General features: G+C 40.0%; 2 protein-coding genes across 2 annotated transcripts; one reads left to right on the top strand and one right to left on the bottom strand.

The window, feature by feature from the left end:
• The first annotated feature begins 5532 nt into the window (after nucleotides 1–5532).
• On the top strand, nucleotides 5533–7520 carry bglapl (bone gamma-carboxyglutamate (gla) protein, like). Its single transcript, XM_050044775.1, has 4 exons — nucleotides 5533–5675; nucleotides 5792–6256; nucleotides 6384–6477; nucleotides 6687–7520. Exons 1-4 carry the CDS (start codon nucleotides 5615–5617, stop codon nucleotides 6787–6789), a joined length of 723 nt encoding a protein of 240 aa, XP_049900732.1. The 5' UTR covers nucleotides 5533–5614; the 3' UTR covers nucleotides 6790–7520.
• Nucleotides 7521–15284: 7764 nt separating this feature from the next.
• On the bottom strand, nucleotides 15285–24090 carry slc34a2a (solute carrier family 34 member 2a). Its single transcript, XM_050044664.1, has 12 exons — nucleotides 24030–24090; nucleotides 23799–23909; nucleotides 21808–21936; nucleotides 21418–21561; nucleotides 21175–21286; nucleotides 20322–20514; nucleotides 18529–18624; nucleotides 18314–18434; nucleotides 17766–17933; nucleotides 17544–17660; nucleotides 17068–17192; nucleotides 15285–16152 (listed from the first exon to the last, which is right to left on the bottom strand). Exons 1-12 carry the CDS (start codon nucleotides 24088–24090, stop codon nucleotides 15586–15588), a joined length of 1944 nt encoding a protein of 647 aa, XP_049900621.1. The 3' UTR covers nucleotides 15285–15585.
• Between the last annotated feature and the right edge of the window lie 754 nt (nucleotides 24091–24844).

Genomic DNA, 24844 nt, shown 5'->3' with positions numbered 1-24844 from the left:
CGCACACACACATACACACACACACTCAAGACAACAGGGAATTTGAAGTGAAGTGTTTCATTCTTTTTGCACACATAGGCTAAATAAAACAGATTCTGATCATTTTAAATATACATTTTGTAATATTAAAACATTCATTCATTCATTCATTCATTCATCTTCTAACCGCTTCATAATCTTGAGGGTCACGGGGGGGCTGGAGCCTATCCCAGCTGACATCGGGTGAGAGGCAGGGTACACCCTGGACAGGTCGCCAGTCTATTGCAGGGCTGACACATAGAGACAAACAACCATTCACGCTCACATTCACACCTACGGACAATTTAGAGTTATCAATTAACCTAGTCCCCAATCGGCATGTCTTTGGACTGTGGGAGGAAGCTGGAGTGCCCGGAGAGAACCCACGCTGACACGGGGAGAACATGCAAACTCCGCACAGAAGGGCTCCCACACCCGGGATCGAACCGGGAACCCTCTTGCTGTGAGGCTACAGTGCTAACCACCACACCACCGTGCCACCCCAAGATTAAAACATAAACTATGCAATATTTTAGATTTAAAAACTTTTCAGATCAAGATATTCAAGATGTTCAAGATATTATATCATGATGATAATTTAAATTAATGAATCGAAAAGCTTTTCACAGACCCGGAAGAGTGCCCTGGACCCCATTATGAGAATCACTGCTTTAAAAGACAAACCTGCTGTTAACACTCATCTTTCCTTTAGATATCTTGGTGAGCTATATCAGTTATGTGTCATAAGTTGTTGCAGACATTTAGTCACAGGCACCATATATTACACAGATTTGGTGCTAAATTAAAGCTTTTTCAGACCACTCAAGCATGCTCAAAAATCCTTCTAAAGGAACCAAGAACTTGAGAACACCAGAGAAAATTCCATGCTTTGATTTGTTATCAAAAACCTTTGACATTTAGAGTTCTGTAAGAATTTTTAAACGATTGAATGGCGAGCACTTCTGTTCTGGAAAATGCTGGGAAACCCCCTTATTGGCAATATCCCTAGGGAAGCCATCCAATTGAACGTCCGAGGTCTCTAGTTTGTGGTTGTAAAGTTTCATGAGACTGTGATTATCCTAGAGGTCACAGTAAATCATTTTATACAGTAGAGTTTCAAAACAAGTGTCTGACTTCACTGTATCTACTAGAAGAAGAAGAAGAAGAAGAAGAAGAAGAAGATATACTTTATCAATCAATTTTTCACTCTGTTGTTTCACACACACACAGACATGCACAAACAGGACCTATACATGCATTACATGGAGAGATGTCAGAGTGAGGGAGCTGCCCATGGACAGTCACCCCGAGTAGTTGGGGTTTTGGTGCCTTGCTCAAGGGCACCTCGACAGTGCCCAGGAGGTTTAATGGCACCTCTCCAGCTACCAGTCCGTGCTCCATACTTGGTCCGGACGGGGACTTGAAGCAGTGACCCTCCGGCGACCAACCTGAGTCCCTAGTCGAGTCTCAGCTTTCCAGTCACTCAATTGATGCAATTCCAAAACTGTTTGCAGAATTATTCAACTGGTAAAAATAACATATCTGTACTGCATGCAAAAATCTGCTTGGTTTTTGCCCCAAACTGCATGAGATTAGCATAGAGTAGGTATGTCTTCAAGGGGGAGCCTCATGGGTACCCATAGAAGTCATTTTCATTTAGATATTTTGAGGTGAGAGGTCAAGGCACCCCTGTGAAAGTAGCCATGTCAGTTTTGCCCTTGCCAAAATTTAGCCTAACTTTGGGACATTATTTGTTGACAAGCTGTTATGCCAACTTGTTGATAAGGGGATTTCCTTAAATTGCTAGCCTTTGAAAGACAATGATATCGGCTGAGATTGCCAGCAATCCAGCGGGTCTCTTAGGTTTAATGTGGGAGTACGGTTATTAATGGTGGGATTTTTTTTTGTTGTTGTTTAAAAGCTTGAATACACACTTGTTGGAGCCCTGGTCTATTAGATGTGAGCTTCAGGGTCATGTCAAGATGTGTTAGTTTAAGGTAAATTAAATTCCCAAATGGAATTGTTTTGTTGTAATAATTCCAGTGCATATGTTCTTAAAGGACTGGAAGGAAGGGAAGAGATATGGAATAAATACATAAGAAATACATCCATTTTTCTTTTGAGTCTGAGTATTTGTAATTTTCTTGATCTTGATCTCAATGAACCATAAAGCAGGATAAAAGACAATAACAAATGAGATAGATAAGAGGCAATAAAACATTTTAAAACATTCATACAATAAAATACATCATTAAAGTAAGGGCCATTAAACATTCTAATCAAAAGTCAGGCTAAACAGTTTTCAGGCTCTCTCATGACCCCTGGCAGGCTGTCTCAATGGCTTGGGACATAAAAATGAAAAGTTGCCCAAACAAATGTTTTTGTCCTGCTGGACATTGGAACAACCAAAAGACTAGTGGAGCCAAAAAGATGGCCTCTGGGGAAGTGGTTAAAAACAAGTAAAAGAAATTTAAAATGAATACAGAAACTGACACATGATCAAGGTAATGATTTTAAAACAGGTGTAATGTGGTCTCCTTTGGGTCCTTACAATACAATATACGCAATACAACGAAAAAGGGATACAAAACCACAAAAAGGTGCATTACAACCACAAAGAGATGCAAATGATACAAAACAGGGCCAAACAACTACAAAGTGTGTGTGTGTGTGTGTGTGTGTGTGTGTGTGTGTGTGTGTGTGTGTGTGTGTGTGTGTCTAAGGACTCATCGTCTGATTAACCTGCCCCTGGCCTGTGGTGATTGGCTGTGAGATAAACCATACCATTAGTTATCTCTTCTTGATCTAGATCCAAAAAGGATCAAATGCAGGTATGATTTGACTGGAGAAGTTTCAGTAGTACTTGGTACTGGGTTATTTCAGTCAATACCTAAGGGAACTGAGCCAATTTTTCAGATTTAATACATATAATTCCTAGGGTCTAAAGCCCAGTTCAGACCAAAGATTCGCGACGAGACGAGTTGAGACAAGCAATTACTTGCAATGTGCCTTTCTACAACATTCTAAAAACCTGCCATTTCACACCAATACAACTAAACAGTATATCATCATAAGTTCATACAGTAAGCAGCAGCAGCGACCCACTGTCCAGCACCAGCACACCATTAGGACGGACACAAAGGGCTTGGCGGGCATGGAGCACCTGCCGCAGCTAGCAAACACACTGTCTGCGGTCATGTTGACTTGACCAGGGGACTTCACTACAAGCTGCTTGGTTGTTGAAACAGATGATTTGCTTTATATTCTCAAACCAGCTGCTGGCGATTCAACCAGATGAGCTGCAGGTGACACCATCAGCCGGCTTGAGTCGAGCTCAGACTCAGAATTTGCAGAATTTGTATGGAGCTGCTCTGTATAGACAATAAATTAGGAAAAATGTTATAGATACATATGTATATGGGTACATTTCCTGTTTCACAGCTGAGAACACTACAATAGAGTAAAGCTCATTTGTGTATAAAAAAGAAGACAAATATTCTGTGGGTCCACAAAATCAGGCTCCCATTCATTGTTTATGGAGCAGGCTTTATGAAAGATTAGCTTGTGTTCACAAATATTAATTCAACTTTTATAGGCCATGGAAATAATATTTTGGCATTCTTAATTTAGGTGGTGTTAAGTTTAGTTAAGTTATGGAGTGCCAATATACAGGCCTACTCGCTAGTCAACACAGTAGTATATCTGACCTGTGAGGATAACACATCATCTAATATAGAACATAAGATGTTTTTTTACTGATATAAGTTGACTGCCAAGATCATACACAGTATATTTATCACATATGCACCTGTGCTTGTAAGTGATCCAGTTTCTGCCAGACAAACCGGAAATGTGTAAACCCAGAACAACAGTAAATATAAACGGGAGCATTACTCACTGTCTAGATGAAATGATTTCAGAGCCAAGATACAAAAAACCCCAGAAAAAAGCAGAAATGCACCAGACATGCTGTGGCAATTGTTTTCTTCAAATGTGCCTCCCCCACGCACCGAAATGCATCCACAAAAATGGACACTGGACTAGACATTGAAATTACATGGCATGCAGTCCAAGACAAATCCCTGACACCAGGAATAACGCTAGACTGTATGAAACACGAAGGACACCAAGGTCACCCTGCAGCAGCACTGAAGTTCTCACTGTATGATAGATGGAGCTGTTTGGGGGCCCTCTGAGATATATATACGTGAAGTGATATGTGTGCATAAACTTTTGGTTATCTAGGCAGTGTTTAACTTGCAATATGGTCTAGGATCGAGCAGCAAACTCCAAATACCATTTCTTTTTTATCATAAACCACAGCTGAAGCCACGCTTAAACTGTATCGCACAAACAGAAAGCTGCCTCCAAACCCGCATGCATAACGCTGTGCATCCAAAGCATGAGGGGCTGCTTATATTTAGCTGTATATCTGCTGAAATACATCAAGTCAGGCCGTGCATCGGGCCGATGCTGGTTGGCATTGGTAAGCCGTGACCGTGCCTGGATCTGGCGGGAGCTGGAGCGAGATGCATCTGTAAATAGTGACTGACTGTGGTTCTGGTGGGACTCTGCAACACTCTAATTAAGCTCTGTCGCGTAACGAGGCTCACTGCTGTTCCGTGTCACTCGATTAGTAGCTTGTGGTCGGCTCAGGCTATAGTTTGGGGTTTGTGGGGGTGGGAGATCACATCTGGGGCAAGGAGTGTAGCAACATAACAGCAATGGGAGAACTGGTAAACTTGATGTTAAAGAGGCAACTCTGCAACGGGTCTTGCATTAAAATGCAATCACATCTGAGGGGTATTTTATAGAGATCAGTAACACCACTGGTTTAGACTTTCCGGGGTTTGTAGTAGTATTTTTATACTTGAGTGATGAGGGGTGAGAGGGAACTTGAAGGGGATTTACAGGATTCGTAAACACAACGGGTATAAAAATGATTTGGTTTGACCTCAGAAAATGATTGACAGGGAAATGATGGCATTTTTGTTGGGGAAAATATAAGAAAACTACTCTTCACTTTACCCAAAAGCCAGAGAGAGAAACTATTTCAAGATGTCAGTTCATTATTTAAATTTGCCATTTATCTATGGAAAACAGGAGTTCTTCAGAAATAAAGGTTATCATATTTATGAGTGATGATATTTGTGCGTGTGCATCATGGAAAAGGGGAATACCCTTTGGTTAATCCCTCTTTCCTCATGTAAATCTGTTTGTCTTGGACTGGCTTTAATGTCAAGTGGAGGCCATATGCATACATATAGGTTTACATGCACTGTGCGTACAGTTGAATACCAGGAATGTTTGTGGCCGTGTAAGTGTGTGTGCGGGAGAGTGAGTTTTTGGACTATGTGTGCCAGGGCCGCGTGGGTGTTTTCGGGGAGCTGTCATGACAAGTGAAAGCGGAAACGGTGACATTTGACTCCCCAACCAATCAGAGGGTTATCACTGGTCTGACATAGGAGGTGGACTTCAGTATATATTGACCTCGACTTGGGGGAAAGAAGCAGAACAAGCCATCGAAGGAAAGCTAAGAAAAGCGAGCAACCAAGAAAGCAACTCGTCTGCAGCGAGACCCTAACTACAAGGCACCATGAAGACTCTCACTCTCCTCGCCATCTGCGCTCTTCTGTCAGTGTGCTGGTCCATGGGAGGTAAGGACAAAGTCCTCTCATCATTGCTGTGATTTCTGATATTGACCTCTATATTTCCACCAATGCAGGCACTGACTGACTGTGTATAGTAAAGTGTTATTTTCTGTGATCCTCAGCTGTTGAACCAGAGGTTGTTGTGGACCCTGCTGCCGACACAGCTGCTGATGCTGCACCTGCTGACCCTGCCGCTGCTGACCCTGCCGCCCCTGATTCATCCTCCTCATCCTCCTCATCCTCTTCTTCCTCCTCTTCCGAGTCCTCCGAGTCCGACTCCAACTCTTCCTCAGACTCAGCATCCGATTCTAACTCCAGCTCCGACTCCTCCTCCTCGTCCTCCTCATCCTCCTCCTCTGAGTCCTCCGAGTCTTCCTCCTCCTCCTCTTCCTCCTCCTCCTCCTCCTCCTCTTCCTCTGAATCTTCTGAATCCTCTGAATCTAATTCCTCCTCCTCTTCCTCTTCCTCCTCCTCCTCCTCCTCCTCCTCTTCATCCTCTGAGTCCAAGTCCTCTGAGTCCAAGTCCTCTGAGTCCGACTCCTCTGCCTCCGATTCTTCCTCTTCCTCTTCATCAGAGTCAGCTGAGGGTAAGCAACATTTTTGTCTCCAGAAAGAGTTTTTGCATGGTTTCAAAATTACTTAAAGTGTGACTGTAAAACAAGAAAATCATGAAGAAAGAAAGAAAGTCTGAGTTTATGTTGTTTGTCTCCTCAGCTGCTCCAGTCATGAAGAGAGACTTGGCTGCTGTCCTCCTGAGGAGAAGGAGAGCTGCACCTGCAGGAGACCTCACCCCTCTGCAGCTGGAGAGGTACATCATTTATTCAAATTAGATGAAGCAGACTCACTAAGCAACAATACATGCTGCACAGCTATAGTATGACTTGAGATTTGCTGCAATTCAGTCAGTTGTACAAATTAATATTAACATAAATTCCTACCCATTGTTCCTACCTAGAGTCAAAAAAACATTTTACATTTACAACCTTTCTAACCTCTTTTCTCTCCTCTACCATCCAGCCTGAGAGAGGTGTGTGAGCTGAACATCGCCTGTGACGAGATGGCTGAAACTGCAGGCATCGTCGCCGCATACGTCGCCTACTATGGACCCGTCCCTTTCTAAGATAAAGACTCCTCTGTCATCCACATAAGAACAGTTTTCTCTTTCATTTTGTTTTAGAATGGTGCAACAACTCCCCTGAATCCAGAAAAGGAGGCGACGATCAAAAAAAAAAAAGAGGAAAAGAAAAAAGTCTGGCCGAAGTTATTAAGGCACAAATCCTTGCACAAGTGACCAGCTTTAGTGGTCCTGTATGAAATGGCCTCTTCCAGGCTTTCAGAGAGAGGCACATGGAAACACAAGCCTGTGAAGTATGCAGTAGCCCACACTAGATTAAATTATTCTTCACGTCTATAGTATAATGCAATGAATGGTGCTACGAGTGCAGATGTATTGTTTGTTAATGTATTGATGTTTTCACTGTATGTCGTACTTTAGTCTTACTTTAACTAGAAGTGGTAGTTCTAGTGAGTAGTGGATGTAGTAATGAGGTACTGTAGTTTTAGTAGTGGTAGTGTACAGTGTGTGTGAAATGCACATCAGTTATCTGTAATGACTGTAACCACAAATTGCCTCTGGGTTTGAAAGTAATAAATTATTTTGTTTTGTCGAATTGTTGTTTTGTCCTCAATGACTAAAATGAACTGCGGGATCGATTGGTTTTCCCTTACGAATGACACTTTCTACATTGTGGTCATGTAATCTGCTGTCAATATACAAATATCAATTACAGCTGCTTTAATGCTGACTAAGATGAATTCTGTTGTGGATTGGTATTAAACTCTATACATGCACAATACAACTGGCATCATCCTCATCGTCTCTAACTCTCCCTCAGTCAGCACTGATGTTGTTCTCATTGTTGCACACTAGATGACAGTGTTGGTCAGTCAAACAGGTTTGATGTTCTAATGTTTTAGTCCACAAATCTGGACTTTTTATTTAATCTCTCTTGTCTTTAATGGGAATACATGAAAACCCTTTAGCACTCTGAATGAATAAAATAAAATGCTAATCAAATCGCACTGCCAACAGAAAGCAGTGTAAGAATTAAATATATTCACTCAAAATTTCATGGATGTCTCCTTTGAAACTTCATTATGGTTACAGATATCTTGCCCATGCACCCATGACTGAAAATAAATATTTGGGAAAAATCAAATTGCATTTTGTTTAAAAGGAACGTACAATTACATCCCAGATAGCCAAAGTGACCTGGCCCAGCATCGACCCAAACTTGGCAAATAAGAAATAATTAGTGCCATTACTGGTTGCCCACCTCGGTTGAGACTTGGGATGAATGACGCCTCAGAATAGTGTGCGATAAACTGGCCTGATTCTGGCTGCCCCACTGACACTTCACATGAATGATGCCCCAGAATAAAGCAAAATAAACTCGTCTATTTCCATCTGCTGACACTGCAATCACCAGCCATTATTAAAAAACTTGACTTGGCCCAGCATTGGCCTCAAATGGCACGATGGAAGAAATAAGTCATGCTGCATCTGGTTGCCTGACTTTGCTAAGACTTGGCATGATAGCAACTTAGAATCAAGCCACATCTACTCGTCCACTTCCGTCTGCCGACACTGCAGTCACTGAAAAATAATAATAAATTTTATTCAGAGATCACTTTTCATGGTACATGGTAAAATAGAATACACGAAAATACACACATCACTAGTCACACATTAAAAGCAGTTTTGTATTGAATGACTTGAACTGGAAGAGGTCGGGGCAGTCTTGAGTGTGTTTGGGGAGAGAGTTCCAGAGGGAGGGGGCGGCTATGGAGAAGGCTCTGTCACCCTAGGTCCGGTCCTGGGTAGTGGAATCAGGAGGTTGGTCTCAGAGTAGCAGAGACTGTGCGAAGTACTGTGGGTAGAGCATGTCATAGAGGTAGGAGAGGGTCTGGTCATGGAGGGCTTTATGAGTGAAGAGAAGGACTTTGAATTGGATGCATTATGGGACTGGGAGTCACTGGAGGTTCTGGAGGACAGGGGTGATGTGATCACCGGAGCGGTCATGGGTGAACAGATGAGCAACAGAGTTCTGGATGTATTGGGATTTATTTAGGACTTTGGATGGTATACCATAAAGAATGCTGTTACAGTAGCCAATTCTGGATGTGATGAAGGCGTGGATGAGAGTTTCGGCAGCAGAGGGGGAGAGTGATGGGCAGAGATGACCCATGTTTTTTAGGTGGAAGAAAGCAAAAGGAAAAAAGGAAAATAACTCAGAGGTTGCGGGTGTGTGGGGAGGAATGCAGAGTGGAGTTATCAATGGTGAGGCAGAAGTTGTGAATGGTTTTGGGGAGGGACTTGGGACCAATGATGATCATGTCAGATTTTTCACAGTTCAGTTTGAGAAAGTTGGCTTACATCCAGGATCCAATTTCATTGGGGTAGGTGGACAGAATGGAGTGATTTTCAGTGGTGATGGATTCAATGTTAATGTAAAGCCGGACGTCATCGGCGTAGCAGTGGAATTTGAGACCATGGCTGCGAAATATGTTACCAAGGGGGAGCATGGCCCAGCATTGGCCCAAACCCTGCACCCTGGAACAAGTAAGTTGTGCCACGTTCGGTAGCCTGACTTGGCTGAGACTTGGCATGACTAGCGGCCCAGAATCAAGCTAATTAAACGCCCAGCGTTGGCCCAAACTCGGCATGTTGTAAGAAATAATTTGGCCCATGACTGGTTGCCGACTCGTCTCAATTCCGTCTGCTGACACTGCCATCACTGGAACCAATATTCGGCGAGTAAAGATGAATGTGAAAACAGCTAATTCTGCACAGTGAATCTCATACATCCAAGTGAAGTAACAAAAAAGTTTCATCATTTTAGTTCATATGATTTCTTAAACTAGATGTTGAAGACTTAAAAATATGCCCCAGCGATGCCCAAGCATGAAAACTGTTACAGTTTAAGGGACAGATAAGATTATCAGTGTGCAGGCCTATCAATAGGTGCGCCCTCTGCACAGTCATTGCGACTGGTAATACCATACAGTAGCAACGACACACCCTGTCACGTGCTGAGATGCCATGACACCGTGGGTGAGTGCACTGTTTTATCATTAACAGAGAAAGACCACGCTCTTTTGATCTTCTCTGTAGATTGAGAGTTGAGGAGCTAATAGTACCTGCTTTATTCTTAAACTCAACACTGTCCCAGTTACAATAAAGGTTTACCAAGTGGAGATTTACACATCACGATATTAAAACAGGCTGCATCAAACATACTATTTCCCCCACAAATATTAGTTGTTACTTAGAGTTCAAAGCTTACTGACAAAGTAACATAATGCTTATAGATAATCCTGTCAGAGTTAGGTCGTATGAAAAACACATCTGACCTGACACTCGATAAATTGCTGTTTACTAATGATGTATACTGAGAAGATCTTAATAATTATTAATAATAATTATTAATTATGTTAAATAATGTGACTTCATATACATTAAATCACCTCAGGGGGCACCATTCCCAAAAAGGAAAAAAATGATAGCGAGTTTATGATATCAGTCTCGATCAATTATCAATTTGGAATTCTGATTAATAATCAAATTAATAATCATAACCTATATTGATAGTAAAGCCTTAAGGATTTTGGAGTTCTTTACATAGCAGACAAGGCAGGTGTGTGAAACAAAGGGCTGTTTGACCTACAAAACAAAATGGCTGACAACAGAGAACTACAAGATGGCCAGATCAAAGCTGGCTTCAGATCGGGGGAGGTCTGCCTGACGGTGTGGTCAGGACAAAGACAAAGGAAAAGAAGAGTGAAATTTGAGTTGCCTTGTTGGGATTAGCTCTGTTGAAAGCCTATTTGTAAGTGAGTCTAGGTGAATATGATTCGTGTTGCAAAGGGTCTGGATTAGTGCAGAGGATGTCTGGTTGCATGCAAGACCCTGTCTGTGAAAAGCATTGGCAAACTAACATCACTTAGCGTTGGCAAAGCCAACTAAACAATGACCTAGCTGCAAACAATCACAACAATAAGTCAATAAACAGCATTAAATCATAACTGGCAAAGTTAAACAGTCTTGCTTAGCTCGTATAACTGTAATAATGCTATGCCCAGTTGTTGCTTTGTGGTGTGCTGCTAGCCAGCAGAGGAAGGCTGGAAAGAGCTGTGGTTCCAGGTGCAGTCTTTTCTATGTCCTTGTTCTGAAGGTGAAGATCCAAGGAAGCTGGTCACTTGGGGTCCTTGCAGAGTTAGATGTTGGGATGCTAACTCAACTTGGTTCTCCTTGTCGCTGGAAAGTTAGTTGCAAACCTTGTGTTTGGCACACTAACTTCTCTGGTCACCAGGTTTTGCTCCTGCTGTGAGCATGCAGGTTGTGGTCCAGGAGAAAGACTGCACGAGTCTTGCCTGATGACAGTCACATGTCAATGTGAAAGTACTGTCCAATCAGGTTTGATAACTGGTCTCTCACTTAGGTGACAAAATGGGGGATCCTTTGGAGATAAGGGCCAAATAACTTTCCTTTGTTTGAAGAACAAAGAACATGAGGTCTCTTACTATTTCAGATGGCAAGATTCAAAGGGAAAGGCCTTCACATGTCCAGTTTAGATTTTAACAAATGACAAATCATCTGTGGTCCAGTGAATCCCAACATCAGTAATGTTTGAATAACATCAGATAGATTAGCATATCAAATACTTCCCACTGATGTTAAACTTGTGAAACATACATATTGCTCCATTTATGCACAATAAAACAAACAAACTGTAATTTTTGGAAGTACAGCTTGTATTGCTACAGTGACTTCGAGTTTACTTATCTTTTTGATTGGATGGTGCTACCCATGTATCCTAGCAACCAATTTAAACATTTCTTAATTACTAAATAAAACAATGCATTAATCATTCAATCAATCAATTTCATTTGTCACATGTAACCCTACAGTTCCAGTGAAATGTAATCCCACCACTTCCTTTAATTTATGCATTAAAAGGAGTTTAAATAGAAAAGGACAACCTGGTGTCTCTCCCAACACGTCAAACACCTACATCTGTGCAGTGCCCCTTTACGTCAGGCACACACCGAGGCACCTTTAGCATTGGTATGAGAAACACTGGGCTGCCTCATTTTTTGACACTTAGCTGAAGTATAAAGAGTGAGAAAGACTGCAAAGGTGGGTCCAAAGTAACATGCTAACTGACACTAGAGGGATGCCTAGAGAGTCATAGTTTGACATGTAGGTCACTGCCCAAGTGTCGGTATTTGATGAGTTGGGAGTGTAAATATGTTGCATAGGAATAATAAGTAATTAATTAATTGTGGCCTGAGGGTAGAAGCACTTCCTGTACCTATCTGGTACCTTCTTCCCAACATAAACATGCAGAAAAAATTGTTATCTGGTTGGTTGAGATCCTTGTTAATGATTCTCCTTGCCTTATTCTTGCAGTACCTGGTGTAAATATCCTTTTGGCAGTGTAGAGCAGAGGCTGTTGTACATTCATCTGAACAAACCATTCCTTGCAGGCGTCTTGCGGTCCTGCTCGGTGTTGTCTTTGTCCCCGTCAGGACATTCTCAATAGCAGAGGTAGAAATTTCTCAGTAATTTAAGGGGATACCCCGAATTTCCTCAAGCATTAGAAAAAAGACTCGATGGTGCAACCTGGTTTAGTAAAACACTCATTTGAAATTAGCAGTATTGGAAGAATTCTGATCTCATACATATACAACAATGTAAAAATGAAAGTTTTATATTTATAATCCTACCAGTAACATGTAGTTAAAGTGTCAAAAGTAAAATTACTCTCCAAGGACTCATATATTATTATACAGTAGTTGCAGCTATGTGGAGCTGGCTTTAACTGCTTTATATACAGTAGCCAGCAATAGATATTCTAGTCTAGTGGTTCCCAATCTAGGGGTCGGGCTGCCTCCAAAGGGTCACATGAGAAATTTGAGGGGTCATGAGATGATTAATGGGAGTGAAAAGAAGAAAAAGACAAAGTTCTGCCACACAAACACATTTTTTGACACTTTTCTGACATTTGCTTTTTTTGTGAAATATCCCTACTTTTATCTATTTGAGCATTGAACAGTTATTTAAATAAAACTATGTTACAAGTTTCAGAGGTGGAACTGCTAACAACATAGGGACATCTGAAGCAAGGGGCCCTGACTACACTGCTTTTTTGTGAGTGGTCACAAGCTAAAGAGGTTGGGAACAATGGGTTTAATTTATAATGATACACTGTGTTATATAAAGTCATCATATGTTGTTTTATGTCAAATCTTAGTCTGCAAAGTAACTAGTAAATATATAAATGTAGTAAAGGCAAAAGCACAATATTTCCTTCAGAAATGTAGTTGTAGTGGAGTTAAAGTATAAAGTTCCATTAAATGTACATTAAAGTATATTTTGAGATATTTTTTTCTATTTCACTACATTTCAGCAGGAAGTACTGCGCTTGAAATACAATACTTGAGTAAATGTACATATTTACTTTGAGTGTCAGTTGACCATGTGGAAAGTGTCTCGTGGTTGTTCGTGCGCTTTAGCACACTTGTGCACCCTCCATATTGACATATTGATAATCCATCTCCTGTTGTTTGCACATGGTTTAGTGACATGTGACAGTATAGCGGTCAGCACAGTAGTTTTCCTGGACACTGGCTGTGTTTCCCCAGACCTCCTCCCTTTTATTATAATTGTTCATTCCCGACATGCTTTACTCAGAAAAATATTCAGATAACAGAGATAGAAGAGCAATAAATAGTCTCTTATCATACCCATTACACAGAGTCAGATAGAAGTTTTGCTAATGAGGGGACATTTAAAACGATAGGTGTAGTTGTTTTTGCCAGGTGAGCAGAAAAAAAATGTAATCTTTCAGTTAGGTAAAATCTTTTATTTTTAAATGTTCATAAAGGTATTATGGAGACACAATATACAATCCATTATTAAACATTGAGAGTTAAAAACATTTAGTAAGATGCACATCCATCAAATTTCAATCTCCATATTCCTTGAATACAATTATCCCTCTTAATTACAAAATAATTTTTACACCATAAAACGATGTGGTAAGGATCTCAATGTGTCTTTTATACACAGTTTTATCTCTCTCTCTCCCCCTCTCTCTCTCTCTCTCTCTCTCTCTCTATATATATATATATAAAAACAAAACAAAACAAAAAAAAGAATAAAAAAACCCCGATTACCCTGACAGAAATGTGGAAACATTATCAACATATTTGTTCATTATTTTCAAAGTCTGTGTCTGTCAAACCAAACCTGCTCTCTGTCTAGAAGGTTTTCTGCAGATGTGTTTGTAAGTGCACAGAGGCCATGGCAACCTCAAGGGTTTTCACATTTTTACAACCTGGAGTAGCTTGCCTCTGTTCTTTTAATAACTGTTTATTATGAATGCAAGTTATTGACTTTATTCAGCTTTAGAATACATACAAACAATTTGTATTTCATCATTTTAGTATTATCATTATAAGATAAAATCCAATAACCAATAATTATAAAATAATTATTTAATGCCATCTACGTGGCAGTTTGTTCAGCCTATTAGAGCAAAAGTACTAGTAATACTTTTTTATTTTTTTTTATTGTCCACAAATCCCATTAAAAGACCAAATATTACAATTAATTGAACTAACAAGCACTGATGGTGGAGCCAAAGCCTGATTACATCTCCACATGGCATAGATCTCTGTGTCCAAGAAGACTAAAGGGCCGTTTTAAATGTAGTGCATTGTCTAAAGTGCATGGTGCAAGTGCATTTATGGTGTGTCCAACTCCAGATTTGCTAGTTAAGCAGTGCATAATCTGAACATATAATGAATGTTTTCTTCATTAATGATGTATTATTTCACCCACCTGTGCAATACATCCGTGTGTCTGTGTGTATGTAACAAGTGTACGTGCACTGTGAACCCGGTGAACCAGGTAGGCACATCTTACTATCTGAATAATACGCCCTTTAAATAGCGGGAAAATACTGCACTATTGACTTTAGACCATGTATTTGTTGGTCAATGACTAATTACTTTGCTGCCTCATAATAGCAAGATGCCAACATTGCACCTGACCACACCTCATTTTAAGACCTACACACCCATGAGTGCACAGATGGTCACAAGTACATTTGCTTCTTACACAATGTGGGCGCTCACTGTAAAAATGACAGCTGCATTGGTCTGAAAGTAGCAATGACAGTTGGGCTGTGCTATGTGTAAGATAGGGCTTTAGGAATCTACAATCAGCTTTGAAAGGCTAAATGCTAACATTAGCATGCTAACATGATGACATTAGCCCCTTATACACTGCCATTTTGGTGCCATTATTCCGCCTTGCCATATAAAAGGTACAGTTGCGGAATGGGGGAACAGAGTCGTCTCGCCTTGAAGCTGGTGGGGATAGGATGGGACAGGTATAACATTTTGACAATGTTTTATGGGTGCCACCCAACCCTGGGAGACTTAAAAAAAGCTTAAAAAGCAGTTAGCAGCTAATTCAAAGAATAAGACAAGCAACCAAAAATATCCACAAATTGGGCAAACAATGGTCCTGAAGTTTCCTCCCCTCCAAGCAGAGGACGAGATAAGCTGAGAAATGGACTAATGCATTGTGGGATTTGTTAAAAATAAGAACCAAAAAAAAGAATATTGCCAGCTTTATCCTTTAAAGGCCACTTCAGTTTTCATCAGTTCTGTCTGGCTCTTGATTCGCTGAGAGTTAGAATTTCTTACATAGAATTTCCAGTCTTACACTGAAGGAATGACATAAATATTACTTGAATTTAAGAGTTTTGTCTAAATTGATTTGGTCCATAACCAATGCACTTCTTTGCATCATACACAAACAGTCACACAAATATATGAAATCTCAAAGCCGGGTCATTTTCAGAATCTTTAGCTCTAAATTTATCTCATTCTCCATCTCCTTCTCTGCACTCATTGCAGGGTTATCGTACACTGCTGGGTGTGATTTCTTGTCATTTTTCACAGATTCTTTGTCTCTGTGTTCTTGGTCGTCAGCAGCAACCTGGCAGCATTTGCAGCAGCAACAGCATTTGGCAGTAATCACACCAACCACTTTGTCCCAGGGAGCCAAGGAATGGGCCCAGAGAGGGAGGAAGTCCCAGGATCTCAGTACTGCAGGCAGACACCCGGGTTTCCGTTTCTGCAACATGTTAATCACCATGATGGTGATCAGCATGACCACCAGAGGTACTCCAACACCCACCAATACCTGCCAGCCGGCCAGCGACAGGCTGAAGACAAAGAGCGGTAGAATGAAGAAGCAACAGATGATGTAGACAGCAGCGAACCAGCGGTAGGAGGCCGTGATGTTGCCCAGGCTTTTAGCCAGCCGGATAGGGATGCGGGTGAAGGGGACTGGATACCACAGAATTATGCCAGAGATGTTGAACAGGAAGTGCACAAGGGCAATCTGCAAACAATGTGGACAGGCTTTATTGATATGCTTCAGTCATTATTGTTGATACTAAATACATACTATTTTATTAAAAAAGTCACATAATAAGAAAATAATACAAACAAACTACATTCAAGTTGGCTGTAGACCTGTGTGCTGTGAGTTAGAATAACTGTTTCTCTCAATGGAGTCTGGTGGCTTTAAAGAGGGTAAAAGAACAGCTTTGGTTCTACATCAGAGCTATCTGACGGATACAAACTCATACTGATTTTTTTAGGTGGTCCTTTTTTTAGATGGTCAAAATAAATTTTGCTGGTGGCTCCATACACATCCAAAAGACTCCTTTAACAAAAACAGTAATTTTACCTCCCAGAACACGAGGAATTGCTGGTCCATTGCCGTTAGTTAGTTATTGTGTGACTTTTGGAACTGAACTAACATGGTGTCCTTGGGCTGGGTGATAAAGCCATACTAATAACTATCTTGATATAATCTGCCCTGATAGAAATATAGTAAATCTTTTATAAATCTTTGAAATAATTAAACCATAAATAGGGCTGTAGAAGGGGGAAGTAATGCACCTTAAATACCAGTTGCTACCTGCCATTAACCAATAGAGGCAGCAGAAGTAGCAGAGGAAAAAGAAGATGAGATCAGCCACCAAGGTGGTAGGGAAACATTATAACGTTACAACATTAACACTACACTTTATTCTATGTATGAAAATGATAACAGCTTAAATTCCCTTAAAAGTAAGTATGTTTAGAATGATATTTACAGAAATACAAAGTAGGAAAAAAACGAGCTTACTCTACCTGATCATTCTCATATCCCTGATAACTCAAAATCAGTTAATATAAAACCTAATAAAACCGTGAATGTGGTTATTCTACAAGTGTGCACTTTGTGTTGTTTGTGTGAATTACTGACCTGTAGAGCATTAGCCAGTGTGTCTCCAGGACTAGCCATAGCTGCCAGGATGGCTGTGGTGGTTGTGCCAATATTTGAACCCAGAGACAATGGGTATGCTCTTTCTATGCTGATGACACCAATACCTATCGAAAGAAATGGGACACAGATTAAGATACATATTTTAACACCCTCTCTTGGTCTACTATCACTACCATCACTTCCTATGTCTTTCCTGTTTTACCAGGAATTAGTCACATTTATCAGCTTCAAATCTTGCTCCCTATGTGCTCCGTAGATCACCCTACTGCATTCAACCTATCTTTTACATTCTTTTACTGCTAAGATGTCACACAGACTAAACAACAAGATACAGAAACATTAATAAGGCACAATCATCAATTTATGGTAAGTTCAAGTACAAAACGGGGTACAGATTTTTAAAATGAAAAACACATAGAGATGAATGAATTGGATGGATGAATGAATGACCTCACCAACAAGTGGAGTAATAGCAGAAGTGAACACCGAACTGCTCTGCACAATGAAGGTCATGCCAGCTCCGACTAAAATAGCAATGTAACCTGTGACCCAGCCAAATGGAAATGGGAAATCTGCACACACACACAAACAGACACACAACATTCATGTATGACTAACCAAAGCAATCACATTCAATGCATTTTTATTTAAAAGATACAGTGTGCAGTGCCGCTCACCAGTGTTAAGGATCCTCTTGATGACTGAAGCAACCTGTCCCTTCAGCATGGAGTTGAGCAGCTTGACTATCAGGATGAGGCAGGAGCAGAGCACCAGCAGAGACAGAGCCAGCAGGATCAGACCCACAGCCAGGTCAGGCAGATTCACGTTCACAAAGAGATGCTTACCTGTGGACACACAGACAAAAACACACAGTTCTGAAATGAAAATGAAATGACTCTATAACAGGCAATGATTTGTATCCTCTTTGTTTTAAAGCTGCAATAATGTTTATTTCTGGTCACTAGGGGGCAAAAGAACTCCACAACAACCTGAAAAACACACATTCATATACTTTATCACTAATAAAGTAGTTATAGTTGATGTGTTGGTAGATGCTCAATATTTTTTTGCTTGAAACAGCTGTCTGCTTCTCTTGTAAATGAACTCAATACATTGAATCTGCAATACACTGAAGCTGCATAGTTAAGATGCTTAGTTGGTTAAATGTATAGATTACTGTTTTTGCATTGACAAAATTCATTAATTCTGTGAAAACTGGTCTTACATTTCTTGACATTGTACGTTTCAGAAATGTTCTTCAGTGTGAAGGTGTAGTTGCCATCGACCCAGCAGAGAGACGGAGACGTACAGTTCTCTGGACCAGGCACTGTGACGTTCATTAAAGTCTAAAAACAAAAAAACAGTGGCAGTTTGACAAAGATTATAATCTTCCGGATATTTTTGGATATTTGGTTTGTGGCTGACATGTTTTGTTCTTACTGTGTTGGAGAAGGTTTGGCACCATATCTTGATGAGACTTTTGTTCCTGGCTTCTGGGTCTCCAGTGGCAATCCCACTAATAACAGACTGATCCAACTGAGTCGGAGAGAAAGAGAACAAATGTACAGAAATATAAAACCATGATGAAGATAATGATGCTGAATAATGGCATTTCATCTTTCCAATGCACTGGTGATTTCATTAAAGGGGACCTTTTATGCATTTCCTTATTTTCTATCATATCTATATATATAGATATATATATAGAGAGAGAGAGAGAGAAATATACATATGTATATATAATTTTAGAGTGTCAATGCATCACAATTCATATGTATACCAAGCCAGTAATTTGCGTATAACCCACATAATTGGGAAGGCTGCGATCATGTGGCCAGTGCGTTGACGGGAATGAATAAAGAAGTAGTTCATGTAAAGTAGCAGGTTGGGGTGGTGGATGACACCACTTTTCAGACCCATGTGAAACCAAGTGAACTTCATTTTAGGGTCTGTCATCACCATGTCTTTTTTCCTAAACCTAACCAAAGTAACTTTATGGAAAGTAACTTTACGTTTTATTAGTAACATCATTCATGGGACGCCCATACGTTTGATTTTATACAAACTAATGTATGAGGATATGTTGCATGTTCTTATTAAATGTGGCCAGAGTTTTAAAAATAGAAGTAAATTAAACATATGTAAAAGTAATTCCCAATGACTGACCAATCAGAACAGACTGGGCTTTTTCGGGATGGGGGCTTAAAGAGACAGACACTAAAACAGAGCGTCTCAGACAGAGGGTGAATACAGGTGTTCCAGCACAGAAAGTATAAAGGAATAAATTGCCTTTTGAACATTCAAGCATGTAAACATGTTCACAAACATGAACCCTAATAAATTACATAATAGGCCCCCTTTAAGATAAGTTTTAAGTTAGAAGAAGGTACTTTGGAGTTCAGTAGTGGCCCATATAGATAACCCCAACAACGGTGCAGTATCTGCTCTATCAATACGACTACTGTTACAGTATGTTCACCTTCTGTCTTGAGCTCAGGGGCAAACTAAAGAGGATGGCAGTTATACAATCTGTTTACCACACAGTTAGTGCTGCTAAAAGACACCATCTACCCAGAGGAGGTTATTTCATACACCTGCAGGGAGGAACTGATTGGTAATCAGTGGTGACAGGTTTATAGACTTAACCCTGAAGCTAAATGACTACTCGCAGACTACTAGCTGTGCTTTTTGTACTGGCAGGACACTAGCTTTCATTTAATGCAAAGTTTTTTTTTCTACCAGTGACAGTACTGTCTGTACAAATGGATTAAACACAGTGTTGCATAAAACAGTTCTTTTTTTCTTTTTTCGGATTTTGTAGCTGTTCTGATATTTTGCAAAAAAAAAAAAGAAGTGATTTACAGTTTGCACTTTGCATCTTTGATCTGCTAGTGAAAGGTTAGAGATTTGATCCAGGCATTAGATGCACTGACTGCATTGCCAACTGAGGCTCCTTAAACAACATTACAGCTCATTGTAATTCACTCTGGATGGTACTGACCGCTGAATTTCAAAATTATAATGGTGTTGAGATAAAGTCTTTCAGATATTTGTAAAAAAACAATCATGTCTAATGATATTAAAGGTGCCCTGTGGAGTTTTTTTCATGTAAAACAAACAATGGTTATGATTAGATTGTGTGTCCTTAAGGTCTATTTTCTTCCTCATAAATTTGCAAAGCTAATTTTTGAAGGTAGTTTGCACAGTTAACACCATCAGAAATGACGTTGTACCTCTATAATTGACTCAGTGAGGACATCAGTGATCACATTCAACAAGTCTGGGGCCTCTCCACTCTCAATTTTGAAAGAGTCAATGATCAGCTTGGTGACCACGTACAAATAACCAGTGGCAACCTCCAGAGGCAGTAGCACCAGCACAGAGAGCCAGTTGAAGAAATCGTGCACTGTGGCCCCTGCAAACGCCCTGGGTACAGAGTGAGAGGCGGTAGATTAATGCAAAGTAATATGAGCTACATATTGTTGCTTTCCAGAAAAAAGTCATATTCAGCAAGCAGGTAAGCAAAACTATATGATAATGGTAATGTGTCTCCAAATTTTGTGGTTTTGCAATTTTTCAGACCAACTTAAGGATCAGAAATGAAAGATAAAACATGACAAATCTGTATATTTTAGGGCAAGGATTTAATTATGTAGGTTAAATAATGACAGTCTAATGGATTGTAAATTTCATCTACTTCAAATAAAACCTTACAAAAGGCTTTTTTTCTTAGTTCTTGCCATTATGTATGTGCCATACTTTTTTTTCAGACTGTGAATTATGTTAGATCTGTAAAATGCAGAACTTGCATGTGCTGTTCTGATGAATCTAGGACTTTGTCACCAGTGTACAAATTTATCAGGGTGGGTTTTTTTTAAATTAAGAATTTCTGTGTCTATTTTTATAACAGGTCAATGTGTTACAATAAAATAAGTCATCAAGGTCATGCATCATGTTGCATGTGAGTGTAGCATTTGTCCTGATTATGTCTGTATATTCTTCTTGTTCACAGCAGAACACAGTGTTCATGAGAATTGCAAAGACAGGCAGTGAAAGGTAGCCATCCGTGACCTGAAAAATGATTACCTGCGAAAGGTGCTGCGGTCACCTGCCTGCGTCATGGCAACAAGTGTGTTGGTGACAGAGGTGCCGATGTTGGTGCCCATGATGATAGGAACAGCCAGCTGGACCGTAAGCACTGCCAAAACAGCACAGGACTCCTTCATCATCAGTCCTCCTCCTCACCTCCAGCGTCATCTTTCATACATACTGTATGTATTCTGCAAATGCATATTTGTGTTTGTGTAAAGTGTGGAGGCCTGTACTCACGTCCAGAGGAGACCATGCTGACTACTATGGAGGAGGAAGTGGACGAGCTCTGGACCAGCAGAGTGACCAGGACACCAATGACAAGTCCAGCCAGAGGGTTGGACAGAACTTTGTTGTCCTGGAAGATGTCACCTGCTGCTTTACCTGGACAGGATGAACATAGGAGCATATTCAAAAAATGACTGCTGTGAAGAGTGATAGAATATAAATCCCAGTGTAACGCTGTGCTCTTGTGGCTAAGACAAAGACTTCCTCACAGAAGACATTATGACAAGTCACAGCAGAAAACATTAAGCAATTAATGTTATCAGAAACAAGTTCTCCTACTATGACAAGTCAAAATGTTCAGAAGTTCAAAAGTTCATGGGTCATCATTACATTAAGTGTTACCTCCAACAAGCTGGAACGCTGAGCTGAGGATGTCCAGAGAGCAGATGAACATGTAAAGGAAACCCAGCAGCAGGACCAACTTCCCCACCGACACCAACACTCTCAACACCTTCCCCTTGGTATCCAGAGCTGGGACAGAGACAAAACGTGAATGGGATTAAACACAGAATAAAAAGAGAAAACACTTTTTATTTAGAGGTTTCTCCAACATTTCCTTTATGGGCCTTTTTTTCATGGCAGACATTCACATTTGTCATCGCAGGAAAACACAGATCTGATTAATACTATAAACAATGGCTCTGATCTATTTAATTGTGTCAGTAGGCCATTTGTTGAGCCAGCGTGCAAAGCAATACAACCCTGGGACTGACAGCTAGATGGAGCGTAGCCCTTATTAATAATAGTAATCCCATCTGTGGTTTTCCTGCTATGACATGTTAACATATCAGCTGTGTAAAATACGTATTGCACAGCCCACAGAGCTGAGAGTCATAGAAAACAATCTGTGCCTGCAGTGTGTCAGCAGCTCAGCTGTCTGCGTGGCTCCTGTCTTTATCACATCCATTATTATTTATGACCTCTAGTCTTTCTAAATAATCTGAGCAATAATACTGATTGGATTTAATGAGGCAATTATGTCTTGGAGTTCAGCCAACAAGAGCACTTACAAGAAGTATGCACCGCAAGTTTTAATGTTTCATTGTTTAACAACATCAAATTAAAGCTGATTATTTGTGGCTTTTTTTTTAGACATGTCGGGGGAGAACGGGGTTGATTGGAACACTTATATATCAACACCAAATTACCCTCCATTACTCACAGACTACTTAAACAGTAACAAAAATAATATGATCCTTGAACTGATACCGGTGTCTGCTAACATTCAAGTTTTAATTTTCCTAAAATTCCACTCTGGGACGGTTGGGACACCTTGTTCTAGGCTTAAAAAAAAAAGTAAATAAATAATAATAACAATTTAAAGTGAAAAAAAATGCAGTCTAAATCTAAGCACCTTATATTGACAATATTACTTGTTCACACATTCTTTGAGGAAAAAAAATAAACATTTGTAAAGTTATTATGTATTCAAGAATTACTGAGATATGAAAGGCTGTCTCCTGAGTCTTCATCTCAGTGGTACTTATCAGCTCAACGTGGTTGCCTTAGGCTAAATGTAAAAAAAATAAAAAATAAATAAGAGCAACTTGAGAGTTTTAAAAAGTAAAATAGTTAAACCCTGCAAATTCAAAATATACTTATACATCTCAGCAGTCTAGATCTCAGCATGAACATGACTCAAAATCATAGTAAACATGAGCTATAGGTTGAATTATTCAGTCAGGAAAAGCCTTTGTCTTGTTTTTATCTGTTTCATGTTGACTTGTACCATGGTAGGAACTATAAATGATACGGACCCAAATGCCCCCAGGAGAGCAGGCACACTTTGGACTCCTGTGCTAGCTACTTACAAAGATAGCTAACACTAGCAGTGACAGATAGGGCAGAAAATCAGCTTTTCAACTATGTTTTTGTTTTTGTATGTAACGAAAAAATGTTAACAAAAGAGCCAAAAATGTTCTTAAACTCTAGATTTCAGAGCTGTGAATAAAATGTGAGGAATACTCAGAAAACCTTCACTTTGAAATTGAAAGTAAAGAGGGTGTGACTGAGTGTGAGTATGGTGAATGGCTTAGGCGTGGTTGCTTTCTAACTTGCTAAAAAGACATTGTCCCAACTGTCCCCACTCTCCCTGAATGTATTCATATTTGATGTACAGCTATGTACTGTTAAAAAAAAACAGCTCCTGTGTGGTTATGTAACAATGTTATGTGGGACGCTTTATCACATCTACAGTAGGCTATATGTGATCCATCAGTAGGCATGTAAATGTATTACTTACTCACCATTCATATCTAATCTGGTCGCCCTTTAAAATACAAGGATAAGACAACACTGTGGGCTTAATTGCTAATAATGTTACAGCTCCTTACCTGACCATGGGACCCCTGTGTCCTTCAGCTCTGGCAGATCCCATGGGTCTGCGTCCTCCTGCTCTTCCTCAATCAAAGCCACAGTGGAGTGTGCAGGGCTCGCTTTGACCTCTAACGCAAAAGAAAAAGCTGTCATTTCCTTGTACAACTTTATAAATCAAATTATAAAACATGTACCTGTTATCTTAATTTGTGAATAGCCTTCTGTTACATATAAAAAATGAGACCTACCTTTGCCCTTATCCCCATGTTTCTCATTGGGGTCTTTGTTGCAATTGTTTTGAGCAGCCATTGGCTGAAAGAAAGAAAAAAAAGCAAACATTATGAGGATTTAAATCCAAAATGATGTATATCCATCACGGACAATGTTTGCTTCTTCAATTTTGTGTGTCACTATTTGAAGGTCACAGAGAATTGACAAAAAAAGAATGTTCCTAATTTGTGCCATTTGCTAAATATGTCCTCAAAAAGGCAAAGCCATCTACGCCATGGTTTACTTTTGTATTCTTTTAGATACTCAGTAGCTGTCTAAAACAATATGACTATTCGATTAAATTATTCATTTATTTTTGTCTGATATGCAATGATGATTGCTGGGTAACATGTATGTCATGTTATCCAATGTCAAGTCTCTATTTGTGTCAGTACATGCATGATAGCTCACACCAGGGCCCATCATAATACTTCCTTGCGTCACTTTGAGAACACCACCTAATTTAAGAATTCCCATGTGTTATTTCCAAGGCCAAGATAAGTTCAAACAATATTTGTGAACATGAGCTACTCTCTCTTAAAGACAGAGAAGTATGTCTCAAACTTGTGATGTCATAAGGTATAAAGTCTGGAGCTGCTCCATGGACAATGGATAGGAGACTGATTTTGTGGATCCACAGAATATTTGTTTTCTTTATGAGCTCTGTTCTATTGTAGTGTTCTCACTTCTGAAACATAAAATTTACCGATAAAATCACAACGGGTGCTCTCACTGTCATCTAGAAAGTCTTTCCCATTCATTGTCTGTGGAGCGGCTACAGACCTTACACCCT

This window comes from Epinephelus moara, chromosome 5, assembly GCF_006386435.1.
Source record: "Epinephelus moara isolate mb chromosome 5, YSFRI_EMoa_1.0, whole genome shotgun sequence".
Taxonomy (NCBI): domain Eukaryota; kingdom Metazoa; phylum Chordata; class Actinopteri; order Perciformes; family Serranidae; genus Epinephelus; species Epinephelus moara.
The sequence above is the reverse complement of the archived record's forward strand: the minus strand, read 5'-3'. Positions and strand labels throughout refer to the sequence as shown.

What these genes read in the sequence shown, in the direction of transcription:
- slc34a2a (XM_050044664.1), bottom strand. Translation starts at nt 24,090, where the DNA reads ATGGCTGCTCAAAACAATTGCAACAAAGACCCCAATGAGAAACATGGG. An exon ending in CACAGGGGTCCCATGGTCAG is followed by an intron (nt 21,937 to 23,798) that starts GTAAGGAGCTGT and finishes TCTCTGTCCCAG; the next exon opens with CTCTGGATACCAAGGGGAAG. An exon ending in GACCGCAGCACCTTTCGCAG is followed by an intron (nt 20,515 to 21,174) that starts GTAATCATTTTT and finishes CTCTGTACCCAG; the next exon opens with GGCGTTTGCAGGGGCCACAG.
- bglapl (XM_050044775.1), top strand. Translation starts at nt 5,615, where the DNA reads ATGAAGACTCTCACTCTCCTCGCCATCTGCGCTCTTCTGTCAGTGTGC. An exon ending in TTCATCAGAGTCAGCTGAGG is followed by an intron (nt 6,257 to 6,383) that starts GTAAGCAACATT and finishes TTGTCTCCTCAG; the next exon opens with CTGCTCCAGTCATGAAGAGA. An exon ending in ACCCCTCTGCAGCTGGAGAG is followed by an intron (nt 6,478 to 6,686) that starts GTACATCATTTA and finishes TCTACCATCCAG; the next exon opens with CCTGAGAGAGGTGTGTGAGC.